Source organism: Amphiprion ocellaris, chromosome 14, assembly GCF_022539595.1.
Source record: "Amphiprion ocellaris isolate individual 3 ecotype Okinawa chromosome 14, ASM2253959v1, whole genome shotgun sequence".
Lineage (NCBI taxonomy): Eukaryota > Metazoa > Chordata > Actinopteri > Pomacentridae > Amphiprion > Amphiprion ocellaris.
The window spans coordinates 7,041,531-7,059,882 of NC_072779.1; the positions used below are offsets into that span (position 1 = coordinate 7,041,531).

Below are 18,352 nucleotides of genomic sequence, written 5' to 3' on the forward strand. Positions count from 1 at the left end.
GCATGTGACCTTTAATGCTCTGGCTCAGAAGTGTTTTGTCCACATAAAATTACATAAAGGCCACAAAGTACTTCACATTATCTTTGCGTGATTAAAAACAAATACTTTTTTTTAATCGGTGTTATTTTAATTTTCTTGGCTAATGCTGTCAAACACTTTAGCAGCTATTAATAGCTGTTTCACTGTGTTTCAAAAGGGGGCGGTAGGGGGTTTGTTGTGACCAATGACGTCAATCGCTTGATGAGCTGCAGCTACGTCGAGTTAGCAATAATTATCACCTGTGGCACGAATCCGGTTGTTTTAAATTTTTAAAATGAAGGCATCTGAAATTCTATTAATTGCAACGCAGAGGTCGTGCCATCATGGGAAACACACGACTGAATAAAATACGGATGATAATGGTGAATAACAATAGTTGTAATGTAAATAATGAAATTACTTGCAACAGTGCTGCCTATCAGTCCTCACTGTGAACTTTATTTTGAAATACTAACAGGAAACGTGATGTATTTTCCCACTCATTGCTGTAACTTGGCAGTGGTGTCAGCACAGAGCAGAGAAGTGGGTTTCCATTGTGTTGAGGATTGAGTTTACTGTTTGTACTGTTATATAATTTCGTCTTCGTTGGGTGTCTTTGGCGGCGTATTCTTCTCTCGGTGGCTGATTACTCGCCGTTCATCCCGGAATGGCCGAACCGAGCGCCAGATATCAGCAGGTATGAGACAACTGTTAAGCTAACGCGTTGAAGATTTAACGTTAGTTAGCGGCAGCCGTGTGTTGGTCCCACGGCAACAATGACTTGTAGACTGAAGTCGCCCAGGTGTGTCGTTTCCTGTCACTGTTTTCTCCTCACAGTGGTTTCTTGTTAAAGAAAGATGGATCTCCCTGTCGTGTATTTATCAAAATCGATTTATTTGTGACATGTTTTACCGCGGAGCTGGCTGTTAAAGAAGACGCTAACATCTCGCTGACGTTTACTGGTTAGCTTCTTAGCGTTAGCGCCAATCATGGATGCTAACTGTCAGTCTGTCAGTACGGACGTGTTGTGTCTTATTTGTTTCTGTTTATTAAATTATGGCTTGAAAGGTCGGCAGATAACAGTACACTAGCTAGTTAGCATTATGAGCTGAGAAACGTCAAACGCCTTTCGACGACCATCAGTGTATGCTAAGTTTGAGCATCACATGAGCTGCAGCAGTGGGTGTGTTCACTGGTCCTTTATTTAAATCCCCCTGCTAACCTGCTTAGCTAGATGTTATTAGGCCAGACAGTGCTTATAAGTCTGCTCATGTGGTGAACTGCAGCAATAATTAATGTGCAAACTGTTCGGGTAGAAAACCATTTATGTTCTGTAGCTGACTAGAAACATGCCTATTTGTGGAGGAAGTGGTCACTGTTGCTTGTATTTCGGTGAACCCCAGATGATTGACCTTGTTTTACACCTGGTTAATGACCGTATTACTTCTGGTTACACTGCTTTGCAAAACAAATACACACACAGTGCCAGCTGCGTTCAAGAGGGAGGCATGTTTTCTATAAATAATACACAGAAAAAGAGTGTTTAGATTAGATCTCTTAAGTTTACTGTTTGTAACTTCACTGTCTTTGCTCATTTCAGCACGTCAGTACACAAATTTTAAAGTTTTTGTGTGTTCAAGGGATGAAGTTACAATTATTCCCATTTCCCCTTTTATGTTATTATATGTTTTTGTGATGAATTTTTTTTTCCCTGGGAAAAAAATATAAACTGTGCAACCTTTAAAGGTGCTCTATTTGAGTATTTTATTCAGAAAGTTTAGTCACTGCTAACCATCTAACCCTGGCCCATCCCATCTCATGTTTCCCTACCTTCAGGCTAGCAAGGTTGCTGTTGTGGCAGTCCTTAATATCTTTCAGCTGCCTTTCCAGTAAATCTCTTGCCTGGACAGATCCCAACGCCACCGTCTTGGAGTGCTGATGGCTAAAGTAGTCCTTGTTCGGGTGTTTAGTAAATGTGCTAAAGGGGGGCACTTCAACCAGAACCTGCAACAAGGATACTACACCAAGCCAGCCATAGTCACCGTCCGTGATCAGATAGCGGTGTACCATTGCCCGCTGTAGTCCAAGACAGTTGAGTGCGACGAGAAAGTTACTAAATGACATTAAGGATTGCCACAACAATGACCTGGCCAGCCTGCAAGTAGGGAAACATGACATTGGATGAACCACAGCTAGCTGGTTAGCAGTGGCTGGACATTGAAAACAGAATACTTACATATTGCACATTTTAAAGTCCCATAGTTTGCTAAATATATGCAGTCACATAGCTGTGGAAATGAGGATAAGGGTAACTAGATCACTCTGTACATGCAAAGTTGCACATTTAAATATGAGGACAGACATGCGTACGTTTTACTAATACCAAAGAGAAAGGAAGGTGTTGTTAGCTTCTAATTTACACCTCTGCAAGCCTAGCGTTGCCTTTCATGGAAACTGGCAGTAGTGTTAGGTAATCAAATGTGCTTGGTTTCAAAGTTTTGTTTTCGCTTAATTGAAAGCAAAAAGTCAGACTTGTTTTGTGTTAAATGACAGACAAAACTGTAACTGAGGTGTTTTCATTAATTGATATTCTCATAGCTTTCCTGTTTGTGATGAGAAACAGTAATAAAAACAGAAATGAGAAACATGTTGTGGTTGGTGCTCATTTCCTTTGTAACAAATTACACCGTATGTGCTAGATAAAACTTTTGAGTGTGGGATCAGTTTCTATTCCTTTTCTCTGAATATTGTTAGTCAGTTTGTAATTTCCTTTAAGCAGGCCAGGATGTTGCGATAATAATTTTACATGATATAGCTTCTTTACCTATTTACCTTTATTACAAATGGAGAGCAGGTGGTATTTCCACATATGCATGGCAGCCTTAACCATGAAGTTGTTTATCTCCCTCCTATAGCTGCCCAATGAGGAGGAACCAGAAGAGAATCCACAAGTAGCAGCCGATGCTCCACCGCCATACAGCAGCATCGCAACGGAAAATTCTGGTAAAAGCATGAATCATTCAGATGTTTCTCTGAGGTCATTTGCAATAGGGGCATTTTGAGGAATCAAATAAGTGGTAGTCTGCACGGGGGGGCTTGTGAATAATAAATGACAACTTAACACAGGTGGCATTATTTTTAACATCCTCATATCTCAATTTACTGCTTCAACATTCTAAATAAATAGCCAGGTAGGTGCAACTCATAGGTCAGAAGTAAATGCTTTGGCTTTAGGTCAAATATGTGGATACCTTGAGCCACATAATTATGTTGGTTGCTTGTTGTATAACTGGTGAAAGCATATGGCATTCACTCCTTCACTGTTTCCATTTAGTCATAGCTTGCAGTGACTAAGCTCTTCAGAGCTTTATTTGAGTATTTAAGAACGTGTTGAAAAGTGGCTTTAGTTTTGTCTTTAAAAATGAAAACATCATGTACAGTTTTGTGCCATCTGTGTGCCAAATGAAGTAAGATTTAATATTAGATTTCTCGCGTTGTGTTTGAAACTTTGCGGGGGTTTTTTTTAGCCTACTTTGACTACAAAGAAGATGGGGTTTTCCCTAAGCCTCCATCATACAACGTCGCAACTACGCTACCTTCCTATGATGAAGCTGAAAGAACCAAGGCAGCGACTACTGTTCCCCTGGCAACTGGCAGAGTAAGTGTCTCACTTTTTTCACTTTTTTTTCCTTGTGGTCACATTCACCATATATACCCTCCCTTGCACACATACAGACGTTGTAACTTGTGCCCAAACACTTTTAGCCTTGTCTGCAAGGCAGGAAGTTTTTATCGCCTTGCAATGGAAATGTTCTTTGTGGCCTTTATTTATCTGTTTGTGTCTCTTTGTCCTTCCTACATGAACTGCTGCCTGCCTTTGTTATTGGTTTGAAAAATAGCAGATGTATCAAAAGTAGGAACATTTTATTTATTATCATTTGGTGATATTTTCAAAAATATCACCACAGCCAGTCATTCCCTTGTGCTCACATTGGCCAGCTTTTTTCAGAACTACTCTCGATGAATTTGTTTCCACAAAATTCTGATTAAATACAGCTGCAACATTTGTAATGTGGAGGCAGCTTTAGATGTAAAAAAAAAAAAAAAGCCCTGAACTGATCAGAGTTCGAATTACATTTTTGGACATGTATTTAATTTATGATGTACTGAAACTTAGCAACATAATGTTTCCAGATATACTTGATTGTATTTTGTTTGGTTTGCTGTTTTTATTGCTCCTCAATAAACCTCACCGGTCCACACCAGTTTGTGGAGGCTATGGTTGTTGTTGTAGTTGCTAGTGGCTGGGACTACATGATACAAATGTTAATTATCTACTTATGGAATCTTTTTGAAGTTACTTTAAGTTCTTGTGTTGTCATTGTTTTGATCAATGTATTGTTTGTGTACCAATTAGAAGCAGAGGAAGATTCAATGACAGGGTTGTTTGGAGAAACATTTTCTTTTATTACCATCATGTGTGATATTTTGTATCCTTTTCAGTCAGATGTAGTTGTTCTCATATTTATAAAAGGCAAAACACAACTCATTTTCTACACTGTAAAACCACCTGCTGCATGCAGACTTTCCACGAGTAACTGACACACCCAAGCCATCGTTATGTGGCTTGGGTGTCAATAGAAAATCACACATATTTCGCAAAAGACTTATTCTAGAAGTTGACAGGGACACAAAAAAGCATCTAGCCAGCTGAGAAGTGACAGCTCATGCCAGACCTCTAGTGGTCACTGTGATACATTGCTCCTTGCTGCATGTGGGCCACCCTGTTTGATTGCTGGTGTTGTGTTTCTCTGCCACACATTGCCTTGCGCTCAGCAGCAGCCTCAGCACAGGGAACGGCTGGAGACTTTTGACGATGTAATTCGCAGTTCACTGGAGGTAACTTGGAGGAGTGGGAGGAGAGTGTATGATGAGAGGAAGTGAACTTGGTCGTAGTTTGGTGTGAAAACAAAATGTACCTGCAGTGTGTTTGTAGTCAGTGTCCCACCCTTCTTGTATGTTTGTGTATAGAAAATCCTTTGTTGAAAATTATTCAAGATCTTCTGGGTCTGCTGATGTTCCACATTGAATCTGACAGATGTCAGACTTTTGGGTAAAGTCACAATTATAGTGATTAAATGGGCTTGCTGTGTTGTGACGCTTCCATTTGTCTGTTGGTTGTTATGTTGTATTTACCTCTCTGTTGCTGTGGTTCCATTAGCAGGTGCTAACCCCGGTTTAATCATAATTCACATTGATCACATGCAATGCATCTAAATACACCAGTGTCGCCTGGTTGAAATTGACCAAACTTTATTAAAATTGTTGATTTAAGTAATTAATCAGTTGAAAATAGTTTTAAATTAGTAAAATAAAGCTCTGGGAAGCTCTGCTACTGTCTATCCTTGCTGTGATTAAATTATTTCCATGTTTAAACTCTGTTTTTTTGGGCTTTTGTCGCTTATTCTGTCACAGGATGAAGACTTCGTGACCAGAGATGACTTTGAAGATGCTGATCAGCTGAGGATAGGAAATGACGGCATCTTCATGCTCACTTTCTTCAGTTAGTGACAAAATTGACACACCTCTGTTTTTTTTTGGTTTCACATCTTACCCAGAGTTCTACCTTTGTGCAGAGATGACATCTTACCGATTTTCAAAATGCTGAAATTACTTTTCCTCAACATGTTACGGTTGTTTTTATTTCGGATGACCTTACTAATGCTGACACGTCTCTGTGCAGTGGCATTCCTGTTCAACTGGATCGGTTTCTTCCTGTCGTTCTGTCTGACCACCTCGGCAGCCGGACGATATGGGGCCATCTCAGGCTTTGGTCTCTCCCTCATTAAATGGATCCTCATAGTCAGGGTAGAAGACACAGACATTACACAGCACACATCCAAACTCATAAAATGTGGTTCCATGTACGCACAAACAAGTCAAAAGCCCCAAACACCACTGTGGTATTTTAATGTCGCCTCTGTAGTGGTTGGCTTGTTGGCACTGAACTATTTCCTCAAAGATTTCTCGAGAACTGCGCTGCTTTCTTCATTCACTTTTCAAATGCAGGACTCATTTGAGTGAAACCAGCGCGGGCCATATTTATTCTAACCATTCATTTCTGTCGCTTTGTTGGGTTTCTAGTTCTCCACATACTTCCCTGGTTACTTTGATGGACAGTACTGGCTGTGGTGGGTGTTCCTGGTGTTGGGTAAGTAGCAAGCCTTTGAATTTAAATGAATCACGTGGCTTTTTCCTAATTGTGCTTCATTTTGGCTCTTTTTGAGTTTAGTCAAACCTGTGTTTGGGTGTCATATGTTGCGTGTACGTTACAGAACAACAGGATAGTTGATGTTATTATGTTTTCATAACCTGGTTAAGATTTTTAAATATTCCTGTGATATAATAATGTTTTCTTAATTTCCTCCTTTATGTTTTACTGAGGAATTTTCAACATGGAAACACAGGACTCTCCAGAATACTATACAGCTACCATAATCAATATTTTTACATTGAGAATAGGGAAAATGATCACAAGCATGTCAGCTAACATTTTCAATACAGAAAGGAGAGTTTTGTCACCCTTATTTAAAACATAATATGAAACTGTCACTTCTAAGCTCATGCATTCATGTGTCTCTGCATTAACTCATCTTAAATTTCATATTCAGATCAGTCAAACTCTGTGGGCCCTGGAAGTGCAGCTTTATCTGACAGTGTTCTGTTATATTCAACCTCAGTTTTTACTGGATCCAGGCAGAGATGTTGTCACATTTATCAGCACTGCCAGCTCCAAATATGGAGTCGTAGCCCTGCTGTTTACTGTATTATTTGGCTAGCTTTGAGGTCTCCTGGGTCTTATGGTTTCTTCTTTTTTTCCTCTTTAGGCTTCTTGCTCTTCCTCCGAGGATTCATCAACTATGCCAGAATCCGCAAAATGGCCGACACCTTCTCCACCCTGCCCCGCACCCGAGTCCTCTTCATCTACTGAGCCCACAAACCATCAGTTTCCGTCATTATTTTTTCTTTTTTTTTTTTTTTTTTTTTTTTTTAAATTGAGACATACTGTCTGCCATTATCCAATCAGAAACGGGGAAAAAAAGCATACTTTTTACCCCCCTCTGCTTGACATGATTTGGACAATTTGACGTCTGTTGTCCCCCTCTTGGTGTAAAACAGCGAATGCTGAGAAATCTGTAAAACCCTTCAGTTGTTAGTGGTGAACTGTCAAGTGCTATTTGCAATTATGAAGTGTGTAATGTATAAATGAATGCCTTATTTTATTCTCTGTCGGTAGCAGCAGAATGCACTGTTCTCCTATTTAGCCACCAGGGGGCAGTCTTGTTTGTGTTATTTTTCACAAGTCTTCTATCCGATGAAGTCATTTATGTAGGAAAAAAAATGGTGGTTCTCAGCCCAGGGGTCAGTGGGTAATTTTTGGGGTTATGGGTTGATTTACACAACGTGAGATAATATATTTCCAGTTTAATGTGCTTTTAACCCTTCTGACCAATGCTTTTTGCTCCTTGTGAAACAGTACATAATTCAGGTAATAGAAGGCTGTAAAGGGAATATTATTATCGTTTCATGGGCTCACATGTATAGAAGACCAGGGGTCAGGTTTCCCCTCGAAGCATTTTCCTCATGTATTTATGAATTGCCCATGTGCTCTGTAATTAGGAATGTTGTTTCCTTATGTGCTGTAGGTATGTATCAGCAGGAAGGTGGAGCTGCAGGGATGTTCAGGGGAGTCAGGAGCAGAGCTTCTGGGGGCAGGCTGAGGGTCACTGCCTTGCTCGAGGATAGGTAGATAGTCTGTCACTGGATTTAAATGTGCAATTGGACACTTCTGGTCAAATATAAGACACCAAGCGCCCTATTTCAGTGGCTTGGTGTCCACAGACCCTGCCCTGTGAAGAGCATGGGATGTATTAATTCCAACAAGACTTCTTTTTTCTTTGCTGTAACAATGAAATATTAAAGTAAAGTCTTTTTTTTAAAGTTTACCCTCATTCTAGTGGAAATGGAATGATTTTTTTTATTGCGAGAATTTTAATTATCTGGCTTGGAAAATGTTTGAAATTAAACTTGAGAAGCACATTGTGGTGTTGGGCTGTTCATCAAAGGGTGGTAAGATATGCAGTATAATAGTAGTTTAGTTTTGCTAAACAAAATGTAGCATTCTGCTTTCTCTCAACTGCATCTTGAAATCACAGGGCGTAATCTTCTAATCCAGTCATGACAGAGTTATTTGATATAGGAGGGATTATGTTCAGTAAGTGGGAAAGTGGCCAAATTTGATCATATTGGACAGAAAATTTATTACAGATTTTGATCAAGTTCAGTTTGAACTCGGTTTCACTTTGATCATCTGCCCTTGTTGAAACGTATTGCAGAAATTGACATAAGTGGCTCCAGAGAGGTTAAGATCTAACGGTCTCCAGCCACAGAGAGAGGAAGCCGTGCTTACCGTGATGTTCAGTTACTGACATGAGGCGTACTTTTAGCCGTGCTAAATTTAACAGACGAGACGCGTGTTTGTGTGTGTGTGCAGGAATTGAGATGATTTACTGCTGGTGGCTAATTATACATGTCAGTGGTGTTTTTCCTTGCAGTTGAACTGGAAGTGAAGGTCACCCCACCTGGAAGACATGTCACGCCAACTGAAACAGTCTTTGGTTTCACTGGAAACTTTACGTGTCACACAGTGTCACATCATCTCCGAGGCCTCCCCCCAACCATGACTGGATATTGGCCTCCAGCGGGGCTCAGTTGGCACGACATTGGCTCCATTTAGATCTCTCTTCCACAGGTCACAGTATGAAAATGTCACTTTCAATCCACTAAAAGTCTTTATTTTTCAGGATGTAATTAATCTGTTTCCCCCAGAGCAGAACACAGAGGTAAAGTAAACCACTTTTTCATGTAGTTTACAAGTCTAAAGTTGCACTTAGTCTTCTGGATCGGCTAACCTGTAAACTCGTGCCATGTGATTGATACTTTTTAGAGGAATTATTGGTATGAAATAATTAGAGATCTGATGACAGAAGTTTTTAATCTGACCCACTTCTTGTAACCGTGGATCGCGTACTTCTGAGTTGCTGCACCAAAATCGGATTTCCTGAAGTAATTTCTTCTTTTGCAGTGTGTACTTTGTTAAAAGAGAAACAGCTGTCGTTCAGAAATTACAGATGTTCTGTAGCTCTGAGCTGAAACTGCTTCGGCTTTAGAAAACTCGGTCCTTGGATATTTTCAGACGTGCATTTCTTAGTTTTAATGTAGTACAAATAGCCCGTAGGAGAGAGAGAAAGAGGGGGAAAAAAGACTAAAAGGGCAAAGGCCATACACTAGACCTTCAACACCGGTCCAGTGAATCACCACGTCACCAGATGACCTTGGATAAACAAACTTCACTTTGCCAGGTGCAGATGGTTGAACTGTTGTCAGTGGTTCAGCTGTAAATCCTCGCAAAGCACACAAACAACAAGAATTCCCCATCATCCGCCTCCCGTACAGATTTCTGCCTCGGTCCATTCGAATCCCCTCTGTAGCGTCATTCCTCCTCTGCTCCAGCAGGGTCACCCAGTGCAGGTGTTCTTGTTATCCAGATGTCATTCATAAAATAACTCCATTGTGCCAAGACCTGTCTGTGTCTTGTCAGCTGCCCTCGATTTACAGAGACGGAAGTATTTCTTGGAGTAATTGATGGGAATTATGTGTGCTAGCCAAGTGCCTGCACTGCTTGCATGTTTTAGCTATCAAAAGATAAGAGGAGCCTTTATGATTTACAGAAAGCGTGGGAGTGAGCCATTTTTCCAAAGAGACAAGCTTTACTTTCCTGGCTTCTGTTAGATACACTTTTTTTCTTTTTGTGCAAATACAGGTTTAATCTGCAATAGGAAAAGCCACTTGGCTGAAACAATGGGGAGACAAAACAGCTTTTGAACCATCAAGTATGTTGAACAGGTAAGAACATGTGAACAGGTAAGTAAACACTAGACAGGTGGTTAGCTGAGCTTAGCATAAAGACTGGAAACAGCTAGCCCAGCTATGTTCAGCTCCCTCAATGTACACGGTGTATCTGGTTTTGTTTAATTTCCACAGAAAAAGAAAAAAAACTGAAAACAATTTTGTTGTTTTAATGGAGATTTATGTTTAGGACTAGTCATCGGATGCGACAGTTGCCAGGCAACCGGCCCACACTCCAGAAATGTATTGGTGGCAGCCTGGAAACAGATCAGTATTTAACCCCATGCAAAACAACATTATTTTGTGTGTGTGTTTACACTTTAAATAAATGAGATATGTTAATTTGTGAGGTGTCAGGGCGCAGGAGAAAGGATGACATAGCAAGGCTAGCTGTTAGCTTCTGCTTCCCGCTTTTATGCTAAGCTAAAGCTAACTTTATCTCACTTGTGGCAACATTTGCAAGTAAAAAAAGTTAAACTACCCTTTTGGTTTAAAGTGTTTGGGTTAAGGTTATTGATGTCAAAATGATTGCATGATGCCATATTGTATCTAAAGTTGCAATAGCAGTTCCCAAGTATGAATCTAATACTACTCGATAGAGCTGCAATGATTGATTGGTTAGTTGTCAAATATAAAGTTAATCACTACTGTTTTGAAATGTGTATATTTTCTGGTTTCTTTACACTTTTGTGACAGTAAAGTAATTCTTTTATGACATGCCATAATGTCATGTTTTGGCTTTTGGCAACACTGATCAACATTTCATTGTTGAAACAACTATTCAGTTGGTTGTGAAAATAATTGACAGATAAATCAACAGTGAAAATAATTCAGTTGCAGCCTCACTACTATGTCGGGGAAAATAGTCCGCCCTTTAAATGGATACACAAAATTAGAGGCACCAATTTTGATTTTAAAATTTAAAAAAACAAATACAAACAAGTAAATGTGTGTTACTGTCAAATGTAATATTGTGCCTCTGTGTCAGATGTAATTGTTTTACCAATTTTTTCAGATAAATTCATTAACAATTTGGTTCATATTTTTGGTTCATATACAGTGTGGGCACAGAAACCAAACACACAGTAAAAACAAATCAAAGACAGTTCTCATTGGTAAGACTGCAGAGGACACAACGCAGGAATTACAGTACATATGTAACATGCAGCACTAACTTGTAATGCTGATGAAAGTTCTAGAGGGCACTGTTCAGTAAAAATGGAGCTGAGGACTGAAAGGCTGAAGGAAAAATCACTTGTAACATGTTTATCTTCCGTGGATGAAGATGGAGATCCACTCTGTTAGTAGGAAGAGGGGATCTTTGCATTGTGATCTTTAGTCGGAGAAATGCTTGTACAAGAAATCATAATCAGAAGGCCGCTGATCATGTCCACCCAGCTTCTACTGATTCTCAAAACTAATTTTAGCCACAATAAGTTGACATTAATGGACGAGCACCTTTTATACCAAAGACCCTTGAGGCCAGAGTGGACATGCTACTGCAAACTTCTGACGTTTTAACTAAACCCTTATTTATTTATAAGTCCACCAGAGAATTCCCATCACCTTAGACAAACTGCAGTCAGCCGGAGCCTCCCGCTGTCAGTCTGAGTTTCAGATGGGAGGTTCCCAGGATGTGGGGAGGATGTGGGTTGCATCCAAATGATATGTCCTTCTTCTTGTGTCTGTGATTGGGGCAGGGGGGGAGGAGGAGTGTTATCATTGAAGTGTGAGTCATCCTGACCCTCCCCTCCTCTCCCCGCGCTTCATGTGGCATGTGTGTGCGTGCCTAAGTGTGTAATCGACGTGCACGCGTGAATGAGGTGCGTTTATGTTGAATGGAGGTGTATGTTCATCTAATACCATGAAAGAGGCGGCGTGTGCATGCATGATGTGCTATTACGTGTTTGCGTGTCTTGGCGATTGGCGGGAGCATCCCTGTGTGCTGTACGTGTATGCGTGTGCGGTTGGTAAAGCTGTGGTGAGTCATCCACAGGCCAGCGTTGCCTGTTACCATGGGTCACACACAGCAGGTACCCCACCTCCCCGTGTGTGTGTGTGTGTGTGTGTGTTTTAACCTACCTCTCTTCCTTATCCTCTTCTTCCTCCACCTCCTCCTCCATCTCCTCCTCTTCTTTTTCCTCTCTGACTCACAGATGACTCCCCACCACCATCAATGACATCACCACCCCCTCCCTAACACTTTGTTGTAGTGAATCATACTGTACGTTGAGATTCGCTCTGCTTCTCTCTTCAGCCAACCAGAAGGGTAAACCTAAATGTCACTTGTTCATTCATAAAATCAGACTCAGTCCGGCGAAAGCGTTTGCCTCTGAAGACCGTGACCGTAGGTTGGTTCCTTCACTGATGTCATCCATTACAGCATATATACAGAGATGTTATCAAGAGATGTGCTGATTACATTCAGGAAAGATGCTCGGTTTCAGCCGACCATGCAAACAGAGTGTTCCCTCCTTTGAAATGGCTGCTCTGCTTTAGCAGCACTTTGTGCCTATATTACTGCAATTATTCCTCAAAGTTTTCCTACTCAATCAGAATCACGCAAGCTTACAGTGTTGATGCAATTTGTGTGTCTCAGTGTGATAAAGATACACTTAATGGTGAGATTAGCTTCTTGGTTGAGTTATTCAAAGATCTTCCATAATGTTGTAGTTCATGCTACAAGTATTCTGTACTAGTTATATTGTGTTTCATCGCTTATTATGTTATAAATTAACACTATGGAGACATTCTTCATGGCTGCTGTGACTTTGACCCTTGATGATCAGCTAAAGTATAGTTTACAGGAAATGTAACATTATTCTTCCTTTGCATTCAATAATGAATACAATGTGCCGTCTATGGCCTTCACGGTCACCATTGACCATAAATGTATCCAGATTTTGCAACTTTCACACAAATGGTTTTCTGTCCCCTCTTGTAATGATCCGTTGACTCTAATGTAATGTCATCACATCTCTTCCTCTAGTTTTCTTGCCGGTTGGCACTATTTAGTCTCTGATATGAAAAATGACCCTTGTTTCTCACTTCACAGGTCACTTCCACAGACTGCTGATGAATTTGGTTCTGCAGACGTTTCCAAGTGTCAAAAAACACATATCTGTTGTGTTGTCTGTGAATGCTATTGGTTAATAAGACGGGTTGAAAGAGACATAGTGATGTGGTGATGTCAGAGGCAAGAGAGTGTGAAGTGAAGCCATTTATCAGTTCTGCCTGTTGTTTGAAATGACACATGGATGCATGGCTGTATTAGCTGTGATGATAATCTTCCTGCATGGTCCTACAATCTGTTGGAAATCTGTTGTCATAGTGCATATTATTGTGTATATAGATCCCTTTTATATGCTGTTTATCACTGCCACCTGCTACCACGCTGATCTGGGTAATGTGTATTTTATTGGATTACTAAATATTGCATTGCAGTTAATTTCTATCCCATTCGCATTTTTAGATTGTGAGTTGTCGGTTTTGGTCGTACAATGGGACACCTCAAACATACTTCCTGTCAACAGTTTAATTACTGTAACAAATCAGTTCTATTGGCAGTCTCGCTCATACTTGACAGCACATGGCGTAACCATGGCAACAGTAAATCTTGCACAACATTAACAGATAAACTTAAAAGTAATTGTGAAACAAACTCACTTTTTGAGCCAAAGACAGTCATGTACATCTGGCAAGATTTTCAGCGTTTCCTTATCTGCTCTCTTTGGTAAGAATTCATAGTATGAGGACTGGGTTTCCACTTGCTTTGAATCACATGATATGCATCTGCGCTGTGTATAACTATTGTGTTATGATTTACTACAGTTCCATGCTGTATTCTTGTGTGTTACAGAAATGTCTAATATCTGACTGGTGTGACAGTGTGTGTTTGTTCTGCTGTTGTGAGTCCACCTGCCGTCTCGTCCTCGGCTCGCAGGGCTTTTTTGTGAATGGAGCCTTGCTGTGCTCTGGCGGGAGGATGGATGAATGGGAGGGAGCGATGGACAAATGAATGGGAGAGATGGAGGGATGCATGTGGTGAGGGAGGGGAGAGGTGGAGGCTACGTCACATTACGTTTCCGCAGTGCATCAAGGGAACTAGTCTGTCTGTGACTCATACCGTCAGGATGGGGAGGGGAGGGAGTAATGGAGAGAGGGGGGAGAGGAGAGAGAGAGAAGGGCAGAGGGAGGAGGAGGAGGAGACAGAGATGAAGAGGATGAGGAAGAGAGAGAGAGAGAGAGAGAGAGAGAAGGAAAGGAGGGGTTTGGTCTTTTTTTGTCCTACCTTTTGCTTTTCCACTGCTCCATCCCCCCATCAGTGATGTAATACAGGTGACCTGTTCATCACTGGGAGGAAGCCTTCCTCTCTCCTCTCCTCTCCTCTCCTCTCCTCTCCTCTCCTCTCCTCTCCTCTCCTCTCCTCTCCTCTCCTCTCCTCTCCTCGCTCAGCTGACTGACTGACTGAATGCATGAATGAACAGGCCTCTCTCTCCCTCTCTCCCTTTTTATTGCAGTGGAGGAGGGAGTGACACAGGAAGCCGTGAGGCAGACGCAGAGCAGGAGAAGAGGAAAGAATGAGCGATAAAGAAGAAAGCGAGGCAGGAGGAGGAGGAGGAGAGAGAGTTCCCATGGCATCTGAACGGATACACATTGACTGCTGATCTCATCCTTTACGTGTGAAGCTGTTGCAGCTATTGTCTGTCTGTCTGTGCGAGTGTGCGCAGGCGTACGTACCTATGTGCGTAATGTATGAATGGATGCAACTGTATTTCATTCATTGAGAAATCCAGTTGCAGTTCTCTGACACTTTCCTTGTGTGTCGCCTTTACAAAAACCAATGAAAACAAAAAATTTGGGTAAAATGTAAATGCAGCAATCTATTTAGAATATGCAGAGTTTAGATGATACATTTTCTCAACATGTTAAATAAAATTGCATTTTTTCCCCCCTGAATAATTTACATTCATAGTAAAATGTGCAACTTAATTCCTCAGACCAGTGTTAGATGATTTTAGCTTATCAAGAGAGAAAAGAGGTAAAAATAAATAAAATCAGATGCCAAACTTGTATCTGCATGTGCACATTTGTACCTTTCCACTTTGATTTTTGTCGTTTTGTTTTCACAGATCCTAATCAAATAGAAATGTCCAAATCCAGGACCGAAGTGAATAATAATAGAAGCAAAATCTCCCTGATGAGAAGACAGAGGTGAAGAACACAATGATGTAAAGCTCTAGTTTTCTGTATCAGCACATCACAGCTGCAGTATCACACTTATATCATGGCCACTTACACAGACAAAAATAGTAGTAATACTAGTCATTTACGAAAATGTAGTTTTAGTCAACACTTTAATTCCAAGTGTTTCAATAGTTCAACTCCTATAATCCGTCATGTGAAACGTGCTGCTTATAGTGATGTTTCCTTTCGTTCTGTGCAGCATTTTAGCATCTTTAGGCTTAAAATTTTGGATTCTTGCCCCACAGCTTGATTGTTCTGGTGTGGTCTCATTGATCTTGGTCTTATTTCCAGGAGAAGCAGGAAACTACATGCCTCCAGCGACTCAACATTGTGGAACATGCAGCCACGTATTTTCTTCCGGACATGGTGGACACCATAGTGGTGATATAAGGTCTGATATATACAATAATGAATAAAACTGTTGCTCCCTGTTTGATGGGTGTGTAGGCAACTGTTATCTAACATAATAACTTGATTAGGAGACAACATGTAATCAACTTGTTCCTCTGCAACCACGTGCCAAAATCCTGTTTTAATGCTATTAATATCTGTATGTTAGAGATGCGTATCACATGAAAGGTATAACTTGCACAGATAATTCTTTAAGCTCATTGCTTTGATTATAATGCCCACAACTTTACTGTTTTGATTCTTTCAATGTTGTTGCAGGCAGTTCCTGAATAGTGGGTGGGAACCGAAGCAAAACAACAAGGAGAATCGATTTTGGACTTACATTTATGAGGTGGGCAAACACAAAATACCAAAAGAATGATAGTGTCAGCTAGACTGTGCAAAAAAAACAAGTATAAGCCAACATGTTAGCCAGATCACTTTCATAAGGTGATATGCTAATGGTATCTTTATGGCTTGCTTCCATTGCTGCCACGAAATGGTCAAGGCGTCACTGTGGGAGTAAGGAAATTGCATAATTTTTACAATTACAAATATGTCATGCTTTAGCTCACAATATGCTACATTTAATGGACTTCAAGCTCAAACAGATCTAGATTTTGCTGTATGTGTGGCAATAGAAGTCGTTGATATCCGGTTAACTCAATGGTTCGGCCTGTTTTGCTAGTAAGAGTTAATGGTCAGGTTGCACATCACTGAAGTGCTGTTACCATGGTTACCTGCAATTTGCGCACTTACTTGTTAACTGTGCTTGAGGTGATATTATTTTACAAGAAGAAATGAATACTTTCTGTTGCTCTGGAATAAATTCATTTATGTTTATCCAATGAGCTTCTGAGGGCAGCTCACTTGACCCAGAAGAGTAGAATTTCCTCAACCCATCTGAAATATTAAAAGCAAAGATTTTTTTCCAACCATGGATGCAACAAATAGTTACAGTGAATAATTTTAAATAAATGCTTGTGATATCAGTAAGTTACCATGTAGCTTAGCTTCTGTTCATGGCTGTGTAAAGTATATCCGGCACCATATGTAGTATGCATTGGTCTATATTATGTCCACATGAGTTCACTGTACCATGTAGAGCTTATGTGTGGGTTTGTGTGCATATATGTTAGTGCATGTGTGTGTGCACGCTCATTGCCAGTCATCAGACCCTGGTTGTCTCTGCCTCCACCTTGTATGAGTCAGAGCTGCAGTACAGTGTGGGAGGGGCTAGGATTGGATATCCTGCTGGTGGCTCATGCACACACACACGTACACACACACACACACACTTATGTATTATTACACTTGCGAGGACCCGCGGTGACGAAATACAATCCCAAACCTTTGGGAAGTGAGGACCAGCGAGATATCTACTGCGAGGGTCAAGAACTCAAAGAGGTTCTTACAAACGTAAATGCACGAGAACGTACACACTTGAACGCATTCATATGCAGGAAGAAATATGCAGAGACAAATAAAAAATGCAACATATATATCTGCACTTAGCTCAGATAAGCAGACATATATACAGTGCACTCTCTCTCTCTCTCTCTCTCTCTCTCTCATATGCACACACACACACACACACACACACACACACACACACACACACACACACACAGACACACACAAACAGCATGCTGTCACATCCGGCCCTGCGCTCCACAGCGTGGCCTATAATTAGCTGCCTGCAAAGCTGACTGCCTAGAGATGAGATGAGCTAACCAGAGAGAGAAGGAGAGGAAGAAAAGGAGATGAGCTAACCACATGTAGGTAGATGCTGCTCCACTGAGTGAGGAGGACAAGGAGGATGGAGGAAGAAGAGGAAAAAATGTTGGGAGGGAGGGAATGTAAGGAGGGAGAAATTACCAGATAGAGATGAAACTTTGCAAAAGGAGAGCCACATATGATAAAAAGGAGATGCAGCACAGGAATTCATCCCAAAATGTGTTACAGTATTACGGGTGCACACACTCTGAATGTGGGTGGCCCCAGCAGGGATTACACACCAAACCCTAACACTGACACACACTCGTTCTTGACCCATTCAGCTGTACAAGACATCCAAATATGGGATCGGAGACGTGTGTGTGCATGTCTCTTCCTCTGCACATACTCAGAGACTGGAGCATTTTTATGAATGGGGCTCCGGCAGCCAGCGCGATAAAGTATGTCACAGCACTATAATGAGAGCTGCGATGGTCTCTTAAGTAGCACAATTTCATCTGTATAACAAAAGCGGGCTTGAGACTCGGCTGTGAATGAATGAGTCAGGATCGACGTAACCCGGCTACATGGGCGGGGGGGCGGAGGGATGGAGGGTGCGCTGGGCTGGGAGGGGGGTGAAGGAGAGAGGGAGGGGTTTGTGTATGACTCATACTCTCTCCTCTCTCATTGTCACTCCACTGCAGTAGCATTGGAGGACTTCTGGCCTGCTGTGGGCTCTCCCTCCTTTATCTCCATCTCCCTGTCTGCCTCTCCGTTCGCTCCACAGCTTCCCTGGCACTGTATTATTCCCCCATTTTTAAAACCTCATTTCTCTTTCTGCTTTGATGCAAGTAATGACGGAATTTTAAACCTCTTAAACCCATTGACCCTATTGGTGGGTCAGTTAGTGCAAACTCACGATGTGCAGCCAAACATTGTCGAAACCCACTGAAATTTACTTTCAATTCCAGTAGAAATTCCAAAGTAAAAAAAATAGAAATTTTGGTGTTCT

General features: G+C 41.1%; 1 protein-coding gene across 3 annotated transcripts; it reads left to right on the forward strand.

Moving 5' to 3' along the window:
- Window positions 1–535: 535 nt before the first annotated feature.
- Window positions 536–8,118, forward strand: LOC111579558 (NEDD4 family-interacting protein 1-like). 3 transcript variants are annotated; one of them, XM_023286865.3, is made up of 8 exons: window positions 536–715; window positions 2,934–3,021; window positions 3,546–3,676; window positions 4,855–4,917; window positions 5,494–5,581; window positions 5,762–5,886; window positions 6,163–6,229; window positions 6,906–8,118. In XM_023286865.3, the coding sequence occupies exons 1-8, from the start codon at window positions 686–688 to the stop codon at window positions 7,007–7,009; spliced, it is 696 nt and encodes a 231-aa protein (XP_023142633.1). In that variant the 5' UTR covers window positions 536–685; the 3' UTR covers window positions 7,010–8,118. The 3 variants fall into 3 exon arrangements, with proteins under 3 accessions (XP_023142633.1, XP_023142634.1, XP_023142635.1); XM_023286866.3 differs by having other exon boundaries at window positions 4,858–4,917; XM_023286867.3 differs by lacking the exon at window positions 4,855–4,917.
- The last annotated feature ends 10,234 nt before the right edge of the window (window positions 8,119–18,352 follow it).

Bases quoted from the DNA above. Each gene is read 5' to 3' on its own strand.
- LOC111579558 (XM_023286865.3), top strand. From the start codon at position 686: ATGGCCGAACCGAGCGCCAGATATCAGCAG. The intron at 5,887-6,162 runs GTAGAAGACACA...TTGGGTTTCTAG, and splicing joins AATGGATCCTCATAGTCAGG to TTCTCCACATACTTCCCTGG. The intron at 6,230-6,905 runs GTAAGTAGCAAG...TTTCCTCTTTAG, and splicing joins GTGGGTGTTCCTGGTGTTGG to GCTTCTTGCTCTTCCTCCGA.